The sequence below is a fragment of the Tachysurus vachellii genome, chromosome 2 (genome assembly GCF_030014155.1).
Source record: "Tachysurus vachellii isolate PV-2020 chromosome 2, HZAU_Pvac_v1, whole genome shotgun sequence".
NCBI classification, from domain to species: domain Eukaryota; kingdom Metazoa; phylum Chordata; class Actinopteri; order Siluriformes; family Bagridae; genus Tachysurus; species Tachysurus vachellii.
In genome coordinates, this window is record NC_083461.1 from 20,152,063 (window position 1) to 20,178,035 (window position 25,973).

General features: G+C 38.0%; 1 protein-coding gene across 1 annotated transcript in view; it reads right to left on the reverse strand.

Annotated features, from left to right (window-relative positions):
* Nucleotides 1-2,840: 2,840 nt before the first annotated feature.
* LOC132840788 (zinc finger protein 385B-like) overlaps nucleotides 2,841-25,973 on the reverse strand; it is a 33,306-nt gene continuing 10,173 nt past the window's right edge. Inside the window, exons 2-9 of the mRNA XM_060862779.1 lie at nucleotides 13,792-13,995; nucleotides 9,907-10,031; nucleotides 9,696-9,806; nucleotides 5,981-6,164; nucleotides 5,601-5,888; nucleotides 4,690-4,865; nucleotides 3,719-3,817; nucleotides 2,841-3,062 (exon numbers count right to left, since the gene is read on the reverse strand). Of these exons, the coding sequence (XP_060718762.1) occupies nucleotides 2,841-3,062; nucleotides 3,719-3,817; nucleotides 4,690-4,865; nucleotides 5,601-5,888; nucleotides 5,981-6,164; nucleotides 9,696-9,806; nucleotides 9,907-10,031; nucleotides 13,792-13,995 (1,409 nt within the window). The remainder of the gene's footprint in view (nucleotides 3,063-3,718; nucleotides 3,818-4,689; nucleotides 4,866-5,600; nucleotides 5,889-5,980; nucleotides 6,165-9,695; nucleotides 9,807-9,906; nucleotides 10,032-13,791; nucleotides 13,996-25,973) is intronic.

A 25,973-nucleotide genomic window follows, 5' to 3' on the forward strand; every position in this document is an offset into this window, starting at 1 on the left:
GTATGAAAGTGTGTGTGTAAGTGTTTTTGTGTGTGTGTGTTCTGTGTGTGTGTCTTTGTGTGTGTGTGATTTGTAGTTGCTAAATTTTAATATTTTTTTTAGGTTGTTTTGTTTTTTGTTTCCTTCTGAAACCATTGTTGTACTAAAACTGTAAGATGATTGGCCAAAAAAAGAGAAAGAGAGAGAGATAAAAACTGTCTATATTTCTTTGTTTGAAACAGTCTGATCTATCACACCGGACCCCCTCTTCCTGTCCAGAAGAATTAATGCTTGTCTCACACACACACACACACACACACACTCTCATTTATTTTCTACCGCTTATCTGAACTACCTCGGGTCACGGGGAGCCTGTGCCTATCTCAGGCGTCATCGGGCATCAAGGGAGGATACACCCTGGACAACCTACCATGCATGTCTTTGGACTGGGGGAGGAAACCGGAGTACCCGGAGGAAACCCCTGAGGCAAGGGGAGAACATGCAAACTCCACACACACAAGGTGGAGGCGGGAATCGAACCCCCAACCCTGGAGGTGTGAGGCGAACATGCTAACCACTAAGCCACTGTGCCCCCGCAATCACACACTACGGACAATTTTCCAGAGATGCCAATCGACCTACCATGCATGACTTTGGCCCGGGGGAGGAAACTGGAGCACCCGGAGGAAACCCCCGAGGCACGGGGAGAACATGCAAACTCCACACACATGCAAATAAGCCACATAAAATATATATAGCCTTAATTTCTTTCCGCTACTCCACACCTGTCCTTTATGTATCCTCCTTTATGTGTCCTTAATTTTTTCCTCTATATATTCCAATCCTCATTTTCAAATTCATGAATTGTTTTGTCAGTGTTTTCTGTTTGGTTTTGTTCTGTTTTTAGTTATATAGTTTTGAGTTTTTATCTTATTTCTTGTCCAGTTATGTTTTTTCCTTTTTTTTCTCATTGTTTCCTGTCTTTGTTACCTTGTCATTGTATAAATAAATTCTGTTTGTCTGCTATACCTGCGTTTGGGCCTGGCTTTTTATCCTGATAAACACCGCCTGTGTTGACAGTGACTTACAGTAACATTTCATAATACTAGTACATTCCGATATATGTAATTTTCATTCATTAAATGAATATAATAAAAAAAACACTTAAAAACCCATTAACAATCATCAACAATCTTTCACTCTTCTGTCCAAGAAGGAACACGCTTCTTAGGATAGTGCAAGACTTCAATGGAGTCTTCTTTTTATGTACGCCATCAGGAAACAATAATCTCATGATGCTAACGACCACAAGGCTTCACTGTACGAATATTTTGTGGAAGTGAAGGAGACTGTCTTGGGTCTGCCCTACAGACAAGCCAATAAGCATTAAGAACCAGGGGCTGACTGGAACGTAAAAAATTCTCACACACACACACAAAAGAAAAAGTTTCTGCTTGACTGTCAGAAAGTTAATCTACACCTTCTGACCAATCAGAAACCAGTATTTAACAGAGCTGTGTTTTAAAATAAATTAAACTTTGGGATGGATGACGGATAACTTTGAACATGTTTACACAGCAGCTTTACAACTGCATGTTCTATCACATATTCATTATTAAGAATATCTTTGATTGATGTTTTAAAAAGTATGTTTTGAATATTTTTGAATACTTTTCATTGATGTTTTAAAAAGCAGAAATCATGTCAAACGGAGTCATCTCATCTGTATGATTTATTGTTCCTAAGAATAAAATTCACTGATAAAAGAAGCCACAGACTCTCATTATTTTCCTTTAAAATCATTGTACAACTGACAGAAAGTGATTTTCACTTGCTGAAGAAAGCAGTGTCTTGGATGAGAAGGTAGAGGACACTGATAGACATGATCAGTCAAATGAAAAGAAGCTCTTGGCTCTTGTTGTAGAAAAGCAGAGCAGTTTCAGGTAGATTCTCTTTGCTTCCTGCTCCATTCAGTTACTAAAATAAAATGTTCTAAAAGGATTTTATTACAAAATGACAATTCAAATGAAATTTTGTTAATTATCCATCTGACAGGTAGAGGGACTGGAGATCACCCAGGAGACCAAACAGTTAGAGGAAATGAAGGTGTCCTGAATATCAGGATTCATCTAATCACTTGATACTGGAATTAATAAAACAAAAACACCAGGTATTAGTGTTTGATGTCCCCTTTTCAATACTCATAGCTACAGTTATGTTAATTTAATAAACTTGATGATTAAGAGGCCAAGCAGTTGTTATATTTTGTTTTCTTAAATTCTTTATTGCCTTTTTTTAACTTTATTACTTGAAGTGTACTGAATTTCCTTTAAAATGTGCCTTCATTTTTCTTTATAATTAACTTTTATTTTCCCCCTTTTCATTTTTATTTTAAACCTTTCTTTATTTTTGTTTTAAACATTCCACACTTTTTAAATTAAAAAAAATGAAATTCCTTGCTGTTAATATTTCCTTAATTTCTTCTGTTTATTTAATGCCATTTATGAGCTTTCTAAACCTCCTCAATTTTCATTAAAAACTTTTTTTTATTCCACGCTTAAAACATCTCTAAATTATTTTAAATTGCATATTCTGTATATATTTTTAATTTTTGTGTAATGTTTTACAGAGTAAGGTGATTTATTGTAGACACAAGCGCTACAGACAGAATCCCAAATGTGTGCTTGAAACTGACTGAACAGTAAAGAACGATTTTCCAAGAATTTTCACAGTTGGTTCTTTTTGTCATTAAATGATTTATATGTAGAAATCTATATATTATCCAACAGCGTAATCTGTGAGGCTGCATAGTTCTGTTCCTGCACAGCTTCCTGTGAAACGTCTAACAAATTTCCATCTCTTCAGTAAGGACAGAATACGACTGGACCGTGAGTCGCCTTAAAGGGCCCAGGGGCAGGTCTAAAGAGGGTGTGGCTAAACAGAGGTGCTTGGAATATGGGGGCAGGCAGATGACCGTGACTTGGGGACAAAGTTCCAGTTGCCATGGCCACAGGGCTGAGGGCTGATGTTAGGAAGCTGGAGGTCACTGTTCTGGCGAGTTGTTTCTGAAGAGTGAGCTTGGTCTGAACACAGAAAACACACACACACACATACACACACAAACACTCCTTTTAAACTAAATACTTTATTAAAGGGAATCCGTTTAAAATGTGTCTTAATTTCTCTGTAGATTTCCTTAAAGATCTCTTTAAACTGTACTTTTTCTCTGAACAATCCAAACTAGTGAAAAAAGGCTTCTTACTCATTATAACTTTGCCACAAATGTTCAAAATCATAAATGTACATATTTGCTTTAAATTCCTTAAAAAATCTTAATTCGTTGCCTAACATTTCAATAAATAACAGATCTGCGATTCTTTTACACTTAAATATAAATCATAAAAATAACAAAACATTTGTAAGAAATTGTAAGTTGATCAGTCAATCAAAATGTATGTATTTACATGTATATTTAATATAATACTCTATAGTTAGGGTTAGATAGGTAGAGGCAGCATTAATTAATTGCATCAATATTTTTGTCAGAATATAGGTCCTCACAATGTGTGTGTGTGTGTGTGTGTGTGTGTGTGTGTGTGTGTGTGTGTGTGTATGTGTTCTCAGTGACTTCTTAGTAAAAGGAATCCCTGTGTTGCCAGAAATAACTAAGTCTAAAAGTGAGCTTTGTCTAATACTCCAACAGCTGGACAAATTGTGTGTGTGTGTGTGTGTGTGTCACCGTTAACACGGAGTGGGCTGAGTTGTTGATGTAGGGGCTGAACTTTGTATGAAGTGATTTTCCAGTGGCTCGGTCTCGGTGTCTCCTGCTTCTCATGTGCTGAAGAGTAAAGAAACTCTGTGAAGATTTAAATGATTAGGACCTGACTTCTGGTGTGAAAATGGCATTTCACTAAAAAGTGTATATATGTTACTAAACCTTTTACAGAATAAATGTGTGTTTAGACGACGTGTTGTTTCAGACACAGGGAGTGCATTCAGCCATATTCTAAATGCACATTTCCTTCTATTTATTCATTAAGACCTTCATTCATTTAGCCTAGGAAGACTTTAAAGCTAGTTTTAAAACTCAATTCCTATTCATTTCTACTGGTGATTAAACTTGAAATCTACTTTCACTAAACTTACTAAATTCACTGAAACTATTTTTCACTGATACTTTTACTAAACAACTGTAATTAAAATGAAAAGCTTAATTTGAAAATTCAACAGCTACCTTTTAATTGATACTTGACAACTACTTAGTTTTATTCTAATTAAACTGATTTTTTAAATTAATTTTGACTGATACTTTTTCTAAACATAAAAGTCAGTTTTTAATTAATCATCAGTTCTCATTAAAGATGTTTTAAATGAGCTTTTATTTCATTTGCTAGCACGCATTTTAGTAGTTCTTACTGAACAGCATTATCAGCTTTTGTTTAAATTAATAAAAGTTTGTAGTAAACATGAAAGCTACTTGTTATTTGGTGTGATCACTAATTCCACCTGAATTTCTAATAAGGGAACAGAGTTCTGCTTTACATTAGATTTAGACTGATATGCTTGTTTTTACTGACTACATTATACAAATGGATATTAGTAAATCTTTGTGAATGAAGCCTATGTGAATGTGTATACATTTTTATATATACGTTTTGAGTGTTTGTACATTTTGTACAAATTTTCTTTAATGTTAAATAAAGCACAAACTTGTTGGAGCTGAGCTTCTGAGTTGACGTCTATATCACACACATTGCAGTGGTGTGATAGTTTGGTGGAGGCGGAGTCGACATGAAGCCGCGGTGTGGCACGGGATGAATCCTCTTTTCTGCCCCGTTTCCGTGGCAACATGCAGTGACCTCCCAGCATCAGTCTGTGTTTAGAGCCTACAACCACGACAGCATATGTCAGAGCAGGTCACTTCCGCACCACTGCACCTTATTCAAAATTTTATGAAACCTTTATACCAGCAAGAAAGGATTTTAATCTAAATCAATGCTGATACATACAATAATTCTCTAAACTACATCCACAGGTTACAGTACATTAGCACTTTCTTGTTAATATATTTTTACAAGATTCAAATTTCTAGATTGAAAACAAAGTTTCGCTGAATGTGATCACTAATTTGGCTTTTTTATCCATTTTATAGCAAATTCTATTAAACTAATACATTTTAATTATTATCTATATTTTAAATAAAATTTTTCCTCACAATTGATAGCTAATTTTATACTGATAATAGCTTTATACTGATAATAATTTTCCTATTTAATTTCAAAACTAGTTTTAGTTAAAGCCAGTATCACCTAATTGACTAATTTTTATAACGCCTTAAAGCATATTAAAAAAATCAGATTTTTTTACAATTTCAGTTTTACTACTTGATTTAACTTTAATTTAAACCTAATAAACCTTTTTTTGTTACTTTATTAGATACTGTAGCTAATATCTAATTATAATATCTAATTATAATATCTAAAAAAATATCTAATAGTCTAATTTATTAATTAAAACAAACTGACTAATAGTTTGTTTTGACTGCTGAATCTTAATTTCTATTTCTAAATTAAAGTGTGTGATTACTGTTCACTTAGTGGGTGATTAGTGGAGATTAGTACCTTTATAGTGATCCTCAAGCTGTGAGCCAGAGTTGACGGTCACTTTACAAACAGCACACTGAAGACTCTTGCTGCATTTCGTCCTGTTTCTGTTTCCCTTCACTATGGATTCAGAGTCCCACAAGCCTTTTGGTTTGGCTCGAGGCACCGGAACAGAGGATTCTGGGATACATTTGCTCTCACACAGTCTTTTTGAGACAGAAGTGTGTGAAATGGGCATTAACGTGACTGAGATACCCTGAACACTGTCACCCTCAGGGTTTGATGCCTGTGATGTACGGATTGGTTCTGTAGATTGAGGGAATGGAGATAAAAACATGTTCATGATTATTGTGCAATTATTAGTTTGTTTACACCCCCAAACACACACAAACACACACCTGTCCTCTCAGACAGATTGCTGTCCTTCCCATTGCTGTTCTCCATCTCTCCCAGTATTGGTTCTTTTCTCTCCCTTACCCTCCACACAGACTTTCCCAGAATCCTTTGCTTGTTCTTTAGCCTGTCTATAGCTTTGAGTTTGCGTGCATGCTTGTGCCCTTTGTAGTGTGCTTCTGCTTGGTTCTGATGACAGCAAGAGTAAAAAAAAAATCTTTAGGCAAAAATAAAAGCAATTATTAAACAAACAAGCAAACCTGATAACATAGATTTGCATGAAACTCAATAAACAAATAAGTAAATAAATATATAAATAAATCATTTTGAAATAAGCAAATGGCAGACATGAATATTTAATTAAGGAATGTGTGTGTGTGTGTGTGTGTGTGTGTGTGTGTGTGTGTGTGTGCTTGATATTTAATATATTACAGTTTTTTACAATGGCTATGACAGTTTTTTCAATACATTTAACAAGTTTCCAACTTGTTAAACTTGTTTAAGTTTACAACTCTTAACGCACCAACACACCTAAAACACACAATTGGCATAATGGTTAATTTCATGCTCAAAATCACACATTGTAAACTAAACCCCAAAACTAATTTTCAAAATACAATAATAAACTAACACAATACAATATGTCTAACAAAACACTGCAAACATGTTTCAAAATCAAATATTTATTCAAAACACTATCACATGTTCTCTTCCAACAGGAACATTTAGTCAATCATAACACAATGACAAAAAAAAACACTATCATCAGCTGAAATTACAGAAACTGCATTATTTTATGTGTCAGGTCTGCCCTTATACAATAGACAGTATATTGCATTGATCATAGATCGTGTTTTGCATTATGGTTTCTTTTGAATCCTCTCTAAATTTTTGTTTTGTTGGATTTAGTAAATGCATGCATTTTGTTTCTTTTGCTGCAGAAATTCAATACAAAAAATGAATGACCATCTCAGAGTAGCTTTATAAAATGTTCAGTTTATGTTTAAAAATACAGACACAGAATTGCTGCAGTAAAGACTTTATTTGCAAAAGGACATTACTGCAAGATATACAAGCAGAAAAAGAACCGGAATTATAATACTGTAAAAAAAAAAACAAAGTAATCTTCTAATCTGCCCGGTCTTCTGCATTTGGCCACATTCTGAGGGAGGTAGATGTTGAATCCTTAGAGGGACAAAATACAGTTGCATATTAGAGACCGGAGGCATGCAGTCACTCTAATACAGTAAATGGTAAAATTATTTACACTTTGCTGTAGGAGAAGTAATATCCTACCTGTTGGTTTCTCTGAAATTACGGACAATGGATGCCACTGTGTCCCGGCTGAGATTTGGCTGTACTCGTTCACCAACCTCTCTGTATGATAGCCCATGGTTTATAATATGGTCAATGAGAGTAGCTCTTATTCACCCTAGCTCTGGTCCTTCTTTGAGCCCCTAACTCCTCTCTCTTGTCCTGGTACTCGTCTTCCTCTCCCTTGTGCAGACATTCTTTCTTTCTTTCTTTCTTTCTTTCTTTCTTTCCCTCTTTGTGTTGCTCTATATTGTTCCTTTTCCACACAAGATCAGCCCAAAGAGTCCTCTTTTAGAACATATGATCATGCGATTGAAAAAACCTCAACACCTGAGTGTGGTTCCTACATGGGAATCAGCTGTGATTTATATATTTGCATAACTGCAATAAGCTGTTTCTCATTAGCAATGGAATAAAATACAGGGAATATACTGTATTTGTGTTTCAATTCACAATATGAACAGCTGTTCACTTTGACTTTAGTTTATATAAGTTATGTTTAGAACATGATGTCATCTGTTCTGACATACAGTGTGAAAGTGTGAATTTGTAAATTTTACTGTAAAATTACATTGTTTTGGTCTTGGTTGAGCTTGTTTGTAAAAAGAAGTTCAAACATTTTAAATTTGTGTTGACTGTATGCATTTTGTATCAAAGCAACAAGAAATGTGTTAATTGTATAGCATACAAAGACGGATGTTGTGCTAACCATGTTAAGAGTTTAGGAAACTTAAATGTATTGAAAATCTGTCATAGCGATTGTGAAAAACTGTAATTGGGAAAAAACGCTACACAGAGACACAGGAGAAATAGAAATAGGGTGTAATTCATCAAATGTCCACTAGAGGGAGAAATAAAACAGGCAGAGCTAGAACTCAAGGATACTGGATTCCAGTGGAGGTAATCTCTCACAATTTTAATGTCTCATTTAATCTTTCGTCATTTATAACACCAGTCACTCAAACTCTTTATTAATTTTTACTTTTTCACTGTTGCTCAGCGTAGCTTGTGACAGAAATTCAGAAAGTGTAAGAACACCACACACGCTGAACATCATGAGATAGGAATCCACATAGTAAGAGCTCAGGTGTCTACAAACCGACGAGGAACTGATTTTCTCTAAAACTTCAACTCTCTCACATACAGTCTAAGAGATGTAAAGTGGAGTACATGAACTTACTCCTGCAAGAAGGCAACTGCACCCCCTAGGAGGCAACTGCTTTCTGAAATCAGATGTAAAAATATAGATCTACTCAACCACAACTAGCATTTAGACTTGCACAGGCTAAAAACCTTAAAAGTGAGTTCATGTTAACAAATTATAACTTAACAGACTATGCAGAATTTCAGATCTTCCAGGCAAGAGACTGTCAGTAGAATATAATGGAAACAAATGAAGGCTGCTCACTCCCTGAGGGGGTTGATTTCCAAGGAACTATAAAAAGCACTGAAGAGGAAGAAATCAGCAAATTGCTCCATCTTGGCCCATTGCTGTGACCTCACTCCATCAACTGCAAAAGCCATGCAGCTTGATTGGTCCCATTTTTCACTACGGGAGAGACTGAATGCATCAGTGATGATGCATGGGAAGTGGTTCAGAAATACATGTCCTTGTCTGTGGTTCAAAGAGACCACTCACTAGACTCTACACTGACTCAACACTAATCTGAGGAGACAACTGGTGGAGAGTGATGACTGTTTTCATCACCTTTCCATGAACATGCCTACAGTACATATGCACACTACAGAGGCAGCAGTGGCCAGATGGGAAAATATTAATGAGAGAAAAGAATTTTAAGAATTTATCAGAAAAGGTTTTCCTCAGACATAAGAAACAGTTACTCATTGTATATTATTTTTCATTATTCTCTCTGGCTGATGAATTTATTTTCTGTCAATTTTTGTCATTCTGCCTTTTTTCTTCCTCCAGCAGGTAGGTGGTTTTAATATAATGGCTGATCATGATGTACATGCATATCCACACTCAATCCACAGGCAAAACTGAACAGGTGGATATGGAATCCTAGGTCACATTCAACTCCTTTTCACTTCTGCTTTACGCTGACAAACTGCACCTGCCTCCACTTAACGCTGCTTATTTAAGGACTCTGATGTTCAATTAGCTCTGGCTAATTTCATAAAGTAAATGCCAGATGACTTGTATGTGTACCTCTGTGCCCTCTGGTTCTTGGACACGGTTATTATTTCATGTTGCTGTATAGTTCTCTCTGTACTGGGACATTGAGTTTTAGTCTTAATTGCCTTTAATCTTCATCTGTTATTGTGCTCATCTCACTCTGACTCTCTGATTGACAGAGACAGAGACTGTGTGTTTCTCTCTCTGTGTGTGTGCGTGTGTGTGTGTGTGTGTGCGTGTGTTTGTGTCTATGTGTGTGTCCATCTCACTGTGGAGTTGAAGCGCAGGTGACAGATGTTACAGGTGATGATTTGGGTTTTTTTTAGCAATTGTGCGATGCTGAAAGTGTGGTTGATGACTGCATTCTGAACTGGATCCATCTATGTACAGACACAGTAAAAAAGACCTTAATAACAGTAGTGCTAATGCAGCCTCAACGTCTCAACACAAGATACAAAATGTTCACATGCAGAAACACACATTGAAGTTGGGTAATAGGCTGAGGGGGGACGAGCAGTTTACTCTGATAGGCAAAACGTGCTTCAGGTCCATCTGAGGCTGAACAGGGAGTGATGTCAGCAAACCGCCACCCTGGGCTGGACCTCCTGTAAAGATAGAAAATAGAGAGATTTGCATGAAAGTAGTTGTCTCTTATGGTAAAGAGGAATAAAATTAAAGAGTTTGTGATAAACAGATAAGTGAAAAAACATAATGAATGTTTCTAAATAGGTGTACAGTGTGATATGATGAAGTAATTGATACCCTACCGTTATCTGTTACTTTTAAGAAGAGGTTAGAACAAAAAAAACTGGACCAAGCTCAACAGCAACACCCCAGAGGTACACTGTAAATTATGTTGTGTATAAGGAAAAACAAATGGATGGATTTATTAAGAAACCAATAGATGCCATTTGGATAGATGCATGGATGAATGGACTGATTGTAAGAGATGATAATGGATGTAGCAGATAGAATGAGAGCAGAGAGGATGCATAAACAGATAAGTCTGTGAATGGGAAGAAGAGAAATGTTGGATGGTAGATGGATGCATGGGTTTATGGACATAACGATGAATGAAAGCATAGTTGGATAAAAATAAATAGAAAAATAATAAGACAGACAGACAGACAGATAGACAGATAGATAGATAGATAGATAGATAGATGAATGAAGGGATGACTGAATCCATATTAGGAAGCCTTCTTTAGCATTAGCACGTGTAAGAATGTAGACAGCTTGCACTATAGGTGATAATACATCCCTGAGGAATCCCAATTACACATATAATAAAAAAACAGCACAGTCGGATATAAATAGCCGGATATAATAGCATGGCAGCTCGAGGATCCACTGGCAATTCCGATGCCTGCTTTTGTTTGGATCATTTCCACTGAATAAATGGGATTGATGTGGACCCATGCCAGAGCAGCACTGCTGTGCTTAGAGACACAGTACAATGCAGTGTGGATGATGTGCGGCTACTAAAGCTTCCAAAAGAAACCTCAAATGTTTAACACACTGAGACCAGTAAGTGGTATAAACCAAAGTGTCCGGAACGTTCCATTTCCTGGACAGCTTAAAACCCCTCTGTGTTAAATGAATACCCTGATATTGTGAATAAGTCCATTTTGTGTGTGTTTGTGTGTGTTTGTGTGTGCTAGAGTAATGCAGTTTATCTACGTATCTACAAGTATAGTCATAACAAAACATCCTCAAGCAAAATCTGAATATTGCACTGATTGCAGTGAAATATTCATGTTCATGTTAACAAATTATAACTTAACTAAATAAAACTTTAACAAACTATGCAGAATTTCAGAAAGAAATTTTGTTACACACAAAAAAATTGTTTTTCACATAGACAAATTTGACCAGTCTACTACAAAAAAAAACCTAATTTAATAATTAACACATTAAAACGTGCGGGAAGCGAAAAGGAGGAGGACTCACTATATACACTATATACGTGAACATGAGGTGGTGTAATCCTGTTAACGTAAGCATCAAAATCTTCAGCTGCTACAGGGACATTGAGCTTCTGGCTGTAAGTTTGCATCCCTATTACTTGCCTAGTGAGTTTGGCTTTGCCATTGTTGTCATAGTATACATGCCTCCATACACAAACACAATCACTCAGCTGAGTAAAACATCCTACATCATCCCAGTTCAGAATAAACCACATCCTGGAGGGCTGAATAACTTCAGGCCAGTCGCTCTCGTCACACATAATGAGGAACATGGAGTGGGTGCTGCTACACCACATGAGGTCACAGGTCTGCCATGCGCTTGATTATGTGCAGTTTGCATACAAGGAGAAGGTGGATGACATTATCTAAATGCTATACCGATCCCTCTCTCATCTGTAAGCAGGGCTGTGAGGAGTTTTGGATTTCAGTAATATCCAGCTGCTCCTCAGAGATGAACTGACAGAGATGGATTACGGACTACCTGACAGGGAGGCCTCAGTACAAGCGACTGGGAGACTGCAGGCCTGACATTGTGGTTTGCAGTACGTGAGTGCTTTTTATCCTGTAAATGTCGGACATTAAATACAACTCTGAGTCCTGCCACATGCAAACGTTTGCAGATGATACTGCTATTGTGGGCTGTATAAGGAGTGGACAGGAGGAGAAAACAGAAAACTGATTCAGGACTTTGTTGCATGGTGTGACCTCAATCTCCTGAACATCAACACCACCAATTCCAAGGAGATGGTGGTGGACTTCAGGAGGCTTAGTCCTAAACTGGAGCCTGTGATCATCAGCAGGGACTATGTGGAGGTTGTAAAGTCATTCAAATACCTGGGAGTGCAGTTGGATGAGAAACTGGACTCTGTGTAGGAGAGGACAAAGACTTTCAGACTGCTGTATGAGATGGTTAGGTTCAAAATTGCTCATATATTTCATTTTCAAACAGCTTTTATAATTTGATGGCGTTTTTTTAATGCATAACATTTATGGTTGTCAACAATAGCAGTTTTCTGGTGCTGAGTTTCTCCAAATTGATTCTGAATAATTCAGATTGCTTTCATTTAATTATTTCAAAATGTTTTGTGTTATGTTGTACATTGTTGATAGTTTTCATACTTAAGCTGTGAAAGGAACACTCTTAAGGGCTCAACACAACAGATTTTATGATGCAGAAGCCACTTTAGTTTTTGATTCTGAATATATTATTCAGCTTGTTTTGTTATTTATTTCAGAAATCCTTTTGATATATTCAGTTTGTGCTGGTCTGACTGAAATAAAATAGTGTTTAAAAATTACTTTGTGTTTAAGTCAATTTTGTGTTTGTATAGACCATAACGCATAAAAGGGCATCAATGGAAACATTAAAGAACGTTCTTTAAAAAAGTAACTAAAAAGTTACTTTTAACAGTTACTTTTAAGCGTTACTTTTTGGTGTAAGTAATCAACAAAGTAATTGAGTTACATTTTGAACCACCCAACAGTGGTAGCTTGGCAGTGCTAGGGCTCAAACCCCAACCTTCGGATCAACAACCCAGAGCCTTAACCGCTGGTGAATTTGGAGCACACAACATGGATAGGTGGGTTTAAGGACAGACAGACCGTGGATGCGGAGTTTAAATTAACTTCTTAAGCTAATATAATCATGCACACACACAGAGCTAAAATCTGTCAGTGGGTTATGATGGTTTTGAAAAGTACCTGCCAAGCATTTGCACTGGTTGAGATAAAAAGCTTTAAGCAGGTCTAGAGATTACAGAGAGTCTAGAGCAGCTTTTCAACCTCTGCTCTCTCTCTCTCTCTCTCTCTCTCTCTCTCTCTCTCTCTCTCTCTCTCTCTCTCCATCCATCCCGTGTAATCTAATTAGACTAATTCAGAGAAATGTAATTATGCTGTTCTGGGGCATTAAGAGAAATGATCACCTCTTATACAACAAAAGATGGGTCTTTTAAAGACAAACATACACAAAAATACTCCATCCAGTTAAATTTTGTCCCATCAGCATAGCCATTTTAGAAACCTGGGGGATTTGAAGCACCAATGTGTTACTGCAAAACTCCAGTCAAGTCTGCAGCTGTCACACATGCACACACACACACACACACACACACACACACACACACATTTGAAACCATGTCATGGTAATATTTAAGAAAACAAAAAATTAATTATTTTTTAAAGTACCTCGAAAAATTCACAGGACTCAAACATTTCCTAAGGAAATCCCCACCTCAAAGATTACAAAAATAATTCTGGGTCAATATGAATTTAAATAATATTTGTTAGACATGGCATACTTTAAATTAATTTAGATTTAGAATTCACTAAAATCAAACTCTCAGCTTTGCCAGATCAGAAATTATAGATCAGAAATATAAAGCAGAATGAATATTTTTACCCGTGCTGTTTCTGGCCCCTCCACTGCTTTTGGCCCTGTTGGCTTGCCGTATTCGGCGCTGGTGAGTTTTCCCATTGTAGTGGATCTGAGCCTGAGTACTGGAGTTCAGCTGAATATTACACACTTCACAGAGAAGTATCTGCTGCTTTTGCTTCTGTTTTTCCTCTGATGCTTCACATTCCACTTCCACCAGACGACTCAAACCTGAGAATTTCAAAAGGTTAAAGGTCACACATGAGAAGGTATTAATACGTTCCATACATAGAAGTGTTCTGAAACTCTGGTAAACATTCACAATTCACATGTAATGATAAATTTACAAAACTTATACAACAGTTTAAAGAAAAGTGGCTAATCTCTGTGTTTCAGTGTATTATTTTTTTTGTGAACATGGACAGTCCATTGTTATTATGTTCCATTAGATAAGAAATGGTAGGTGCCAAGATTGTCTTCAGGGTCCTGGTGTCAGGATTTCACAAAACAATTCCACCAGACACCAGCAGAGGTCCCTATCACCAAAATATTAGGCCACATCTGGGTCTACTGTTTAACTTTTGCTTTATATACGCTGGTTCTTAATGATTGTACGGTCCTCATTAACTCATTGAGAAGTCTCCATTGGCATTTTTGGGACTATATATCTTGTGTATGATTTTATTTTTCTGATTAACATCTTTTACCTAGCCTTGTTAAGTTTGCTAGTGGTGTGTCTTAATTAATGAGATAAATTCAGAGCCAACTCAGTCCTTTAAGTGAGTATTTTTGTTAGTTTTGGAACATTTTCTGAAATTAGCTGTGTGATAATAGTTGCCTGACTAATGAGTACTGTTTTACAAAATATAAATGAGCTCAGTCTAAACGGAACACCATGAAAACCTCTGTGTTATATATATTTATATTCACAGCTCAAGTGGTGGCAGTAAACACGGCCAAATGAACAGCTGTGGCTTTACCGAGAAATTGGAATACCAGGGGATACACCTTACATGAGATAATCTGAACACCACACAGAGGTTGACTGGAACAGATCTGTCAACACATGTCACTCAACACACACAGGCACACATGCACAAATACACACACAGTGATGGACTACTAAGCTTTGCCATGTCCTCATAGTAAGATCGGATTAATAAAATAATACCAAAGTTTTGTTATTTGATGCACTCTTCTGTACAGAATGAGAAATATCTCTGGTTAATTCATTCATTCATTCATTCATCTTCTACCGCTTATCCGAACTACCTCGGGTCACGGGGAGCCTGTGCCTCAGGCGTCTCAGGCGTCATCGGGCATCAAGGCAGGATACACCCTGGATGGAGTGCCAACGCATCGCAGGGCACACACACACTCTCATACTACGGACAATTTTCCAGAGATGCCAATTAACCTACCATGCATGTCTTTGGACCGGGGGAGGAAACCGGAGTACCTGGAGGAAACCCCTGAGGCACGGGGAGAACATGCAAACTCCACACACACAAGGTGGAGGCGGGAATCGAACCCCGACCCTGGAGGTGTGAGGCAAATGTGCTAACCACTAAGCCACCGTGCCCCCCTATCGCTGGTTAATATTTAAATATAAATATATTCAATGCTAAAAATTCATTCATCTCTCAATAAGGCCTTTAGCATGTAGGTTATTCTTTTGTACTTAAACACACTTGTACACTCAGCTCATGTTTGAATGTACTTTATTTCTGTAATTGATCTTACCTGTTAAAAATCAGGCCAACATTATGGAGGACGCAACATTTCTAGACAGACATAAACTCTGTTGAATAGGTCTTCATATGCTGTAGTATTAACATTACACTTAACTGGATCTAAAACAGTCCTGAGTCCCAAAACAGCCCCAGATCATTATCCCTTGTCCACCAAACCTTATGGCTGGCAGCTTTGTCCTGGTATCTATCAAACACAGATTCATCTATCAGACTGTCAATAGTGAAATATGATTCATCATCACTCTAGAGCAGGGGTCTCCAATCTTATCCGGAAAGGGCCGGTGTGGGTGCAGGTTTTCATTCCAACCAAGCAGAAGCCACACCTGATTCCACCTGTTTAATCAGCTGTTCTTGGCTTTTAGTAGACTCTGTTGTGGCTTCTGCTTGGTTGGAATGAAATCCTGCACCCACACCGGCCCTTTCCGGATAAGATTGGAGACCCCTGCTCTAGAGGATATGCATCTACTGCTCCTGAGTTAGAAGCAATATTTTACACCAATCCAGTCCACACTGGTTAGTGTACAGAGTGAGCCAATTTATAAAAACCCAATTTATGAAGCAATGACACACAGTTCTTTTGTTGATTTCTTTTCTTGAATTTATGCACACAATAACAATTGGTGTGGCTAAAACACCCGAGCTCAGTAATCATTAGGGGTGTCCACATACGTCTGGCGATAGAGTGTATCTTGTTATTAGAATTTCTCCACCACTTGGCACAGTCCTACTTTCTCTTCTTCTTCATTTCAATTTCTTTACTTGCTTCTAGATATGTACATTCTCTTCATTTTTAAAAATTGCTCAATAATAAATGTTTTTCCATCACTTCTATAATTATAAGTTGATTTTCATTGTGCTCAGTTGTTGAGGAATGTACACAATTGTTGAGGTACAGAAAGTAGTTTTTATCTAGTGTGGCACTCTCTCTGTCTTGCTCTCTCTCAGTAGTATATGGGTGGTGTCTTATATATTAGATTATTTATTCCCACAGCACACATACACTCTAGATCCACCATGACCCGTATTAGGATAAAGTGCTTACACGAAAATGAAAGTAATTATTGATATTAATATACATTTCCTTTGATGTGAAGAAGCGTTTCATGAGAACTTCAAAGTAGGTCCGTTATAGGTCCGTGTGCGTGTGTCAGGGATGTCACCACTGTCCAAATGCAACACACACTGATCCATTGTGTGTTTGAGAAAGGTCACTGATAAACCCTTACAGTGTGTGTGCGTTGACTGATCTATTCCAGCCGACCCTGGTGTAGAGTTCAGAATATCGCACTCAGCACACTCGCACGCAAAAAAAAACATGCAAGATGGATGTATTTCTGTTAAAGGTACAGCTGTTCATTTTAAGCGTGTTTACTGCCACCACTTGTGCTGTGATGTCATGCTTAAGACTTCATGTGCAGAGGTGCATTCTGGGAAACATGTTTTCTTTGAATCTATATGTGGGGACATGCACATGTACATACCAAAGTATCATTAGGAACCAAATATTGACACTTACACCACACTACACAAGTTAAATCCTGCTTGTTAGATTAAAACTAGCTCTTTCCAGGAATCTAAAAATAACCATCTTAAGTTTTCCCAGGGGATGTGAATGTTTATTCAAACACATTCAGTGTTTCACATGATATATTTTTTAATTGCCGATATAACAGAAACACTTCCTGGTCATGTCCTCAGGATTTTGGACATGACTGCATACTAAAAATAACTGATAATGAGGTGCTCAAGTCAGTGTGTAAAACCACACATGCTCTCGTTAAAATACCACCACAGGCTGCTCAGACTGACTGTTTAACGCTCATCAATGCTGTCAGGATTAAGTACTACAAGAGAACTGACCCAGGATCACAAAGAGAGCCAAGACAGATACTGTAGCATTCACTTTAGGCCACCAATCACTCTCGCTTCTTGTCGAGTAGACATACTGAAAGGCAAGGTCACTATTTTAGGATGCGACCTTCTACTATCTCTATCAAGAACTAAGGTAGTGGGTGTTTGGGTCAGATGCAATTTGGTCACACGGCCATAGAGAAACTGCTGAAAGGATTTAGTGCTGCTGTTGTTATTTAGTACAGTGCATTATTATTGCATAGAATTTGGTATTTTTGGATGTTAGCATGGACGTACAACAATTAACAATAACGCCACCTTTCTATTATAGTGTAGGTCCCTCTTGTATTTCCAAAACAGCTCTTACCCACAAAGGCATGGACTCCACATGACATCTGTAGGTATTCTATGGTACCTGGCACCAAGGTGTTAGCAACAGATCCAAGAAACGCTTGATCAGACTGAGATCTGCTTCATGGAAAATGTTTGAAGTGTAATAGGGTGAATTATTCTGCTCTAAGAGCCCATTGCTTTTAGGGGAAACTGTTGCCATGAAAGGGTGCAGTACATGTCTAAAACATGTAGGTGGTACTTGTCAAAGAAACATCCACATGAATGCCAGGGCCCATGGTTCTCCAGCAGAACCTTGCACAGAGCATCAAATCCATCTCCACCAGCTCACTTCTTCCCAGTTCAGATGCTCATGTGTTCATTGTAGGTATTTTGGGCACTCTGAGCTTAGTGAGTTCACCAATTCTTTGTTAGACCATGTTTGGTAGGCAATAACCACTGCATACTGAAACACCCCACAAAATTATTTATCTAAATAGTGTGAAATAAATGACATCATATGTAATTCATTATATTTAGTAAGCACTTTTTTTATCCCATTGTTTAGCTAGATTGTATTAAACTAGAAAAGTTGCAGTTTTTGGTTTGGCTGTGTCCTTATCAACTAAGTTATCATTAGGTACATATTCAGGAACTCAGGAACTTTAGACACATATCACATCATTTGTGTGTATCATTGTGTGTATACTGTGTTCTCTTAAGCTAGTAACTTTGATTGAGAATTAACAACTGTGTGTCCGAAAAAATAAAGTATCTGTAAACGTCAAATGACAATTGCATCTGCTACCTCACCTCATCACTCACTCAGTGTGAAACTGAAGCTATGGTCCTGTGTGTGTGTGTGTATGTGTGTGTGTGTGTGTGTGTGTGTGTAAGAATTCTGTGAAGAGTGTTCATGGAAATGCTCCGGAGCATCAAAAATAGGGCGTATTTTCCATATGCCTGTTTGAGTGGGTTTAAAATTACACCCTACAGAGATTCTATTCTCCACGGCTGTGTCCCAAAGCACAACAAAATAGATTGCTATAGATTGCTACAGTAACAAATGATGTACTATTCTGTCATATTGTTAACATGGCAGTATGGAGGCTCTGTGCTTCGGGATACAGCCAGTCATCAAAACTGGGAAATCTCTGTTTGAGGTGCTAAGAACTTAGTTAGCTAAACAATGCTTACTAAATAACACACTTCAAACTTGTTAGAGTCTGGGAGAGAGCCCTTACCTGTGTGTGTTTGAAGATTCTGAATGTGGTGATCTTAATACTGTGGAAGTGAGTTTGTGGTTATATTTAAACAAAAGGCTCTGATTTTCTAAGTAACCAAATATTACTTATTATGTTGGCTTTGTAGAAACCAACATTCTGTTTTCCTATTCAAGCTTAGACAAAAATTTATAAAATTTAATGCGGCCTAGGGCTTTTGAGCCACATGCACCAAATTCGGAAAGGGTGTAGACTCTGGTCTGAAGTTTGTTGCTATTATTTTTCTAAGCAATCTGAGTACCGGTACTTCCGGTACCGGGTCTCAAAGTGTCCTTTTTTCCCATAGACTTGCATTATAAAATTTGGAGGTTTATAACTCGGCAAGCTTTCGAACTTTCTACACTAAACTCGGCCAGCTCCTTTATGGTGATACTCTGAACAAACTTTTAAATTGGTGTACCTACTGGCCTTTCGATTGTCCCGCAGCCCCGCCCCCAAAATATGCAAAATCAAAAAACTTTTTACAACATTGACATGTGACATATCAAAACACTCAGAACAATGAGGGGAACTTCCTCACGTGTATTCTGATGACGTCACGTGATGTCACGTGAAAATCAAAAATTAGCACAACATGAACATGTGACATATCAAAACACTCAACCCAATGAGGGGAACTTCCTCAGGAGTATTCGGATGACGTCACATGCTCGTCTCCACTTGCCTCCAAATGTTTTGGCACCCTATCTTTCTGTCCACTTGCCTCCAAAAGTAACACTGACCCTTATGTCCACTTGCCTCCAAAAAACACCGGCCTTTGCAAATACTTGCCTCATCAAAGCCAAAATCAAATTTTGTCGCAATTAACTTTACAGATCTAGTTTGCAGTTTGTTGGTGATTTAGGAAATCATGTATAGTGCTTTGAATGTTTAATTATCCTTCTTTACCACTACGAGAGTGGAACTCAGTGTGAAACTGAACATCTAAACTCAAGAACAAATGAATAAACAGTTTAGTAAGCATAAAAAAGAAGTATAAAAATCCTATTACTGTGACGTCAACATTATATCTTTATTATATAACCTGACAATGAAATTTAAGGTCTCTTTAAGAATTTGCCTAATAATTTACCAGAATCTTTTATAGTGTTATAAAACTGAGTGGTCAAATGCCACAGTCCAAAGCTCTTTACATGAATGTGAAATACTTGGTTTTCTCAAAGGTTTTCAGTTTGTTGCTAGATTGGAAGCATTTTCAGCCTAGTAGTGTGGTGTTCTGATTTGTTCCAATGGCAGTGGAAACCTGATAGCAAACACAGATCTTGACAATTTACAATTTTTTTTAAATGCTCTAAAAATTCTAGGTGTCTACATTTATGACTATGAGAAGAGCAGCTTGATTTGCTTTAAGATGTTCAAGTGCTTTATCATTTTCAGGTATGCCTTTTTTGTCTATTCTTCTCCATGTCCCTATATCCTTCCATATCTTCTTTTTCAATACATACTTCAATCCAAGACTCCCTACATCTTTTCTGCTTTGGCTTTTTTATTTCACCACATTTGTCATCAATTTTCTTCTGTGTTTAATCTGGCCTCCTCTCCCTGATGGTGATTGTGGGATGTGGATGGGATGACTCATCATTTATGTCAATGTGCTTAGGTTCAGTGCTTCTCTTCCAGACAGTGATGTTATGATATTATGCTCATATAATTAATGGTTCAGATTTTGGGCTCTGGTATCTGTTATGCACATCGCTGCAAACCAAGCTCACCCCTTTATGGCAACAGTGTTCCCTAAGGGCAGTTGCCCTTTTAAACAGGATAACATGCTATAAAATGCTCTAAAAACTATACCAGAATGGTTTTCAGGACATGAAAATGTGTTAACTTAGCCTCGAAATTCTGACAAAACTGATTGAGCATCTCTGGGATATGCTGGACAAGTCCAATAATCTAACCTCATGGTTAGATATTTTGTATATTCTGAGATGCTTTTCAGCTCACCACGATTGTAAAGAGTGATCGTTTGTGATGTAGTCTTCCTGCCATCTCAAACCAATCTGCTCATTCTCCCCATGGCTTTTTCCCCATGCAGAACTACAGCTTTTTTTCCCCATTTTGTGTAAACTTTAGAAACTGTTCTGAAACTCCATCCATCTTCATTAAACAGATATTTTGATTTTACTAATATCATAAATCAGTGCTAATTTAGCAAAAGTATGATGTCCATATGAAGTGCATAATTTACTATTTAAAGTAAACTCATATTATATTATTTAAATTATTCCTGGAAAAATATAACTAAAATTTATCACACACACACCCAGTGGGATCTGATGAAAACTGTTTAAACACAAACAGGTTTAAACTGTTTACACAAAAAAAAAAAATCAAATACAAAATAACGTGTTTTTAAATTGCAGTTGGTAGATTTGTGAACATGCAGCAAATCTATAATAGAAAGTCATTACTTAATCTTTCAGTCATTTTGAGATTCTAAGGCATATCTACTAAGCAGTCTCCAGTGTCAGTGCTATGCAACTGTCAGAACAATTACATAAAAATGTAATTGGGTTCAGTTGTACAAATTTACAATTGTAAAATGTAAAAATTTCCCCTTCACAATAAAGTCTTCTGGGTTTTCTTATTAATACCGAGGTTACAGATCTGGGGCCATAAAATCACTATTGCAGATACAATCAGATACAATATTCTCTTACTAAATATGACTAAATAAAAGTTCATGAAACTACTACACTGAAGGCCATCTGTAACCATAGCAACTTATCTTAACCTTCTAACATGTGAACCCCCATCTACATTTATGCACTCATCTTTCTCTGTCTCTGTCTCTTGCCAACAGCATTTTCAGAAGTGGATTTGCATGTAATTGGCTGAAAATCCTGTAAGCGAGACAGATGTAATTGACTATTTTGAACAGAGCTTTGAGGGGAGGATTGAGGGGATACATACAGTGTTTTCAGGAAGATATAATTATATATTATATAAAACAAAATGTATGTGTAAACAAAGATTCTAGACAGTCAGTTAGACCGAAAAACTAGAATATAGATAAATACTATATATGAATAATTAAATAGTTGACTAGTCAGATAAACGTGTTAGTTAAACAGTTAAGATATTTAAGGGATAAAGAGTGCTGTTAGGAAAATTAGTATTGATGGTTGGTGTGGTGTAACCTGACAGGAAGCAGCATTACTCATAGTTCCCTGAATTCAGGTATTTTCCTAAACCAGTGCAATGTATTTATTAAGAACAGCAAGTAATACATTTTATTCATTTTCATTTGCTGTTTTAGAAACTCTGTGAAGCATGTTACAACAGTGATAAACAGTGTTTTTTTATTTTTATTTTATTAACAATAGTGAAAAGAACACTGTTTTGTTACTAAGAAATCACAAAGTGTGAAACTCCTCAATCCTGAAGATGTCTGAAAACGTGAAGCTACCTCTGACTTTCATCAGTTGTTGATAGAAGGTACAGTATTGTTCAAAATAATAGCATTACAATGTGACTAACCAGAATAATCAAGGTTTTTAGTATATTTTTTATTGCTACGTGGCAAACAAGTTACCAGTAGGTGCAGTAAATTCTCAAAAAACAAACAAGGCTGTGCAATTGGGCAATTACTGTAGTTGAAAGGGGTGTGTTCAAAAAAATAGCAGTGTCTGCCATTGACTGTACAAACTCAAAACTATTTTGTACAAACGTTTTTGTTTCTAGTGTAACCGGGTGGTAAATTACCTTCAAAATTTGTTTCTTTCCTTGCATGTTAAATTCTGTTATTTTATTATTCTCATTATTTTCAGTGTATTAAGTTAAGATAAACAGTAGTTACATGTATGTTCCTGGAGTGGTCAGCAGGTGGCACTGTGTGTGTTATGAGACAGTGCGCATGCGCTCTCACTCGTTGAAATATCCCGTTGAGATTGCGAGCAGTGCAAGCAACGCGTGTTCTCTGGAAATTGTGATCATCCATGGGTAAATACACTGATTTGTGATTATAGTTTAGTTAAATACCCATTTTGGATGTATATTTTGTTATGTTGATTTGGAGAACTGTCGTATTTGAAACGATATGTCGTGTATAATGTCCATGCTGATATGACGTCATACCATGCTGTTTGGCCCGTTTCATTTAACATTAAGAAAATGTTGTACACTTTATTCTTCAAATGTTGTTGTGCTTTTCATGTGATGTGTATTTAATGTGATTCTTTACGCAGTGAACAACATATGTTGGAGATTTCTTCTTCTTCTTCTTTCGGCTTTTCCCTTTGCCACAGCGAATCTCCACCTAACCCTATCTTCTGCATCCTCAACACTTGCACCCACTAGCTTCAAATCCTCATTAATTACATCCATATACCTCCTCTTTGGCCTTCCTCTTTGCCTCCTGCCTGGCAGCTCCATGTCCAACATTCTCCTACCAATGTACTCACTCTCCCTCCTCTGAACATGTCCAAGCCATCTTAATCTCGCCTCCCTAACTTTGTCCCCCAAACGTCCAACATGGGCTGTCCCTCTGATGTACTCGTTCCTAATCCTGTCCAATCTTGTCACACCCAAAGAGAACCTCAACATCTTCAGTTCGGCTACCTCAAGCTCTGACTCCTGTCTCTTCTTCAGTGACACTGTCTCTAAACCATACAGCACGGCCGGTCTCACCACTGTCCTGTACACCTTCCCCTTGATTCTTGCTGATATTTTCCTATCACACAGAACTCCTGACACCTTTCTCCACCCACTCCAACCTGCCTGCACTCGCTTCTTTACTTCTTTCCCACTCTCTCCATTACTCTGGACTGTTGACCCCAAGTACTTAAACTCCTGTACCTTCTTCACCTCTTCACCCTGTAACCTTACTGTTCCACTTCCCTCCCTTTCATTCACACACATGTACTCAGTCTTACTACGACTGACTTTCGTTCCTCTTCTCTCCAGCGCAAACCTCCACCTCTCCAGGTTTTCCTCCACCTGCTCCCTGCTCTCACTACAGATCACAATGTCATCTGCAAACATCATCGTCCAAGGAGACTCCTGTCTGACCTCCTCTGACAACTGGTCCATCACTAGAGCAAACAGGAAGGGGCTCAGAGCCGATCCCTGATGCAGTCCCACCTCCACTGTGAACTCCTCTGTCTGACCTACAGCACACCTCACCACTGTCCTGCTCCTCTCATACATGTCCTGCACCACTCTGACATACTTCTCTGCTACTCCTGACTTCCTCATACAGTACCACAGCTCTTCTCTTGGCACCCTGTCATACGCTTTCTCTAAGTCTACAAACACACAGTGCAACTCCCTCTGACCATCCCTATACTTCTCCATCAACATTCTCAGAGCAAAAATTGCATCTGTTGTGCTCTTTCTGGGCATGAAGCCATACTGCTGCTCACAAATTTGCACCACCTTCCTTAACCTAGCTTCCACTACTCTTTCCCACAACTTCATAGTATGGCTCATCAACTTTATCCCCATATAGTTGCTGCAACTCTGCACGTCACCCTTATTCTTAAAGATCGGCACTAACACACTCCTTCTCCATTCCTCAGGCATCCTCTCACTTTCTAATACCCTGTTGAACAAACTAGTTAAAAATTCCACTGCTGCCTCTCCTAGACACTTCCAGACCTCTACCGGGATGTCGTCAGGACCAACTGCCTTTCCAATTTTCATCCTCTTCAAAGCCTTCCTGACTTCATCCTTTCTAATCTTATCTACTTCCTGTTCCACAAAGTTCACCCCTTCTACTCTTTTTTCCCTCTGATTTTCCTCATTCATCAGCTCCTCAAAGTATTCCTTCCATCTCCTCTGTACACTCTCCTCACTTGTGAGCACCCTTCCATCTCTATCCTTAATAATTCTAACTTGCTGCACATCCTTCCCATCTCGATCCCTCTGTCTAGCTAACCTGTACAAGTCCTTCTCTCCTTCTCTAGTGTCTAACCTAGTGTACAACTCTTCATATGCCTTCTGCTTGGCCTTAGACACCTCCCTCTTCACTCTGCGCTGTAACTCCTTGTATTCCTGTCTATTCTCTTCAGTCCTGTCCATATCCCACTTCTTCTTGGCTAATCTCTTCCTCTGGATACTATCCTGAACTTCCTCATTCCACCACCAAGTCTCCTTAACTTCTTTCCTCCTTCCAGATGACACACCCAGCACCTTTCTCCCTGTCTCCCTGATCACTTCTGCTGTAGTTTCCCAGTCATCCGGCAGCACTACCTGACCACCCAGAGCCTGTCTCAACTTCTGTCTAAATTCCTCACAACATTCCTCCTTTTTCAGCTTCCACCACTTAGTTTTCTTCTCTATCTTTTACCTCTTCCTCTTACAGACCATCAGAGTCATCCTACACACCACCATCCTATGCTGTCTGGCTACACTCTCTCCCACTACCACTTTACAGTCACTAATCTCTTTCAGATTGCCTCTTCTACAAAGGATGTAGTCTACCTGTGTTCTCCTACCTCCACTCTTGTAAGTCACTCTATGTTCCTCCCTCTTCTGAAAATACGTGTTAACCACAGCCATGTCCATCCTCTTAGCAAAGTCTACTACCATCTGTCCTTCAAGGTTCCTTTCCTTAACTCCAAACTTGCCCATCACCTCCTCATCACCTGTGTTCCCCTCACCAACATGTCCATTAAAATCCGCTCCTATCACCACTCTCTCACCCGTGGGAATACTCTCAATCACCTCATCGAATTCACACCAGAATCTCTCTTTCTCCTCTAACTCACAACCTACCTGCGGGGCATAACCACTAACAACATTCAACATCACCCCTTCAATCTCTAACTTCAGACTCATCACCCTGTCTGACACTCTCTTCACCTCCAGAACATTCCTCACAAACTCCTCCTTCAGGACCACACCTACCCCATTTCTCTTACTATCCACACCATAATAAAACAGCTTGAATCCTGCTCCTATACTACGAGCCTTGCTACCCTTCCACTCTGTCTCCTGTACACACAGTATATCCACCTTCCTTCTCTCCATCATATCAGCCAGCTCTCTA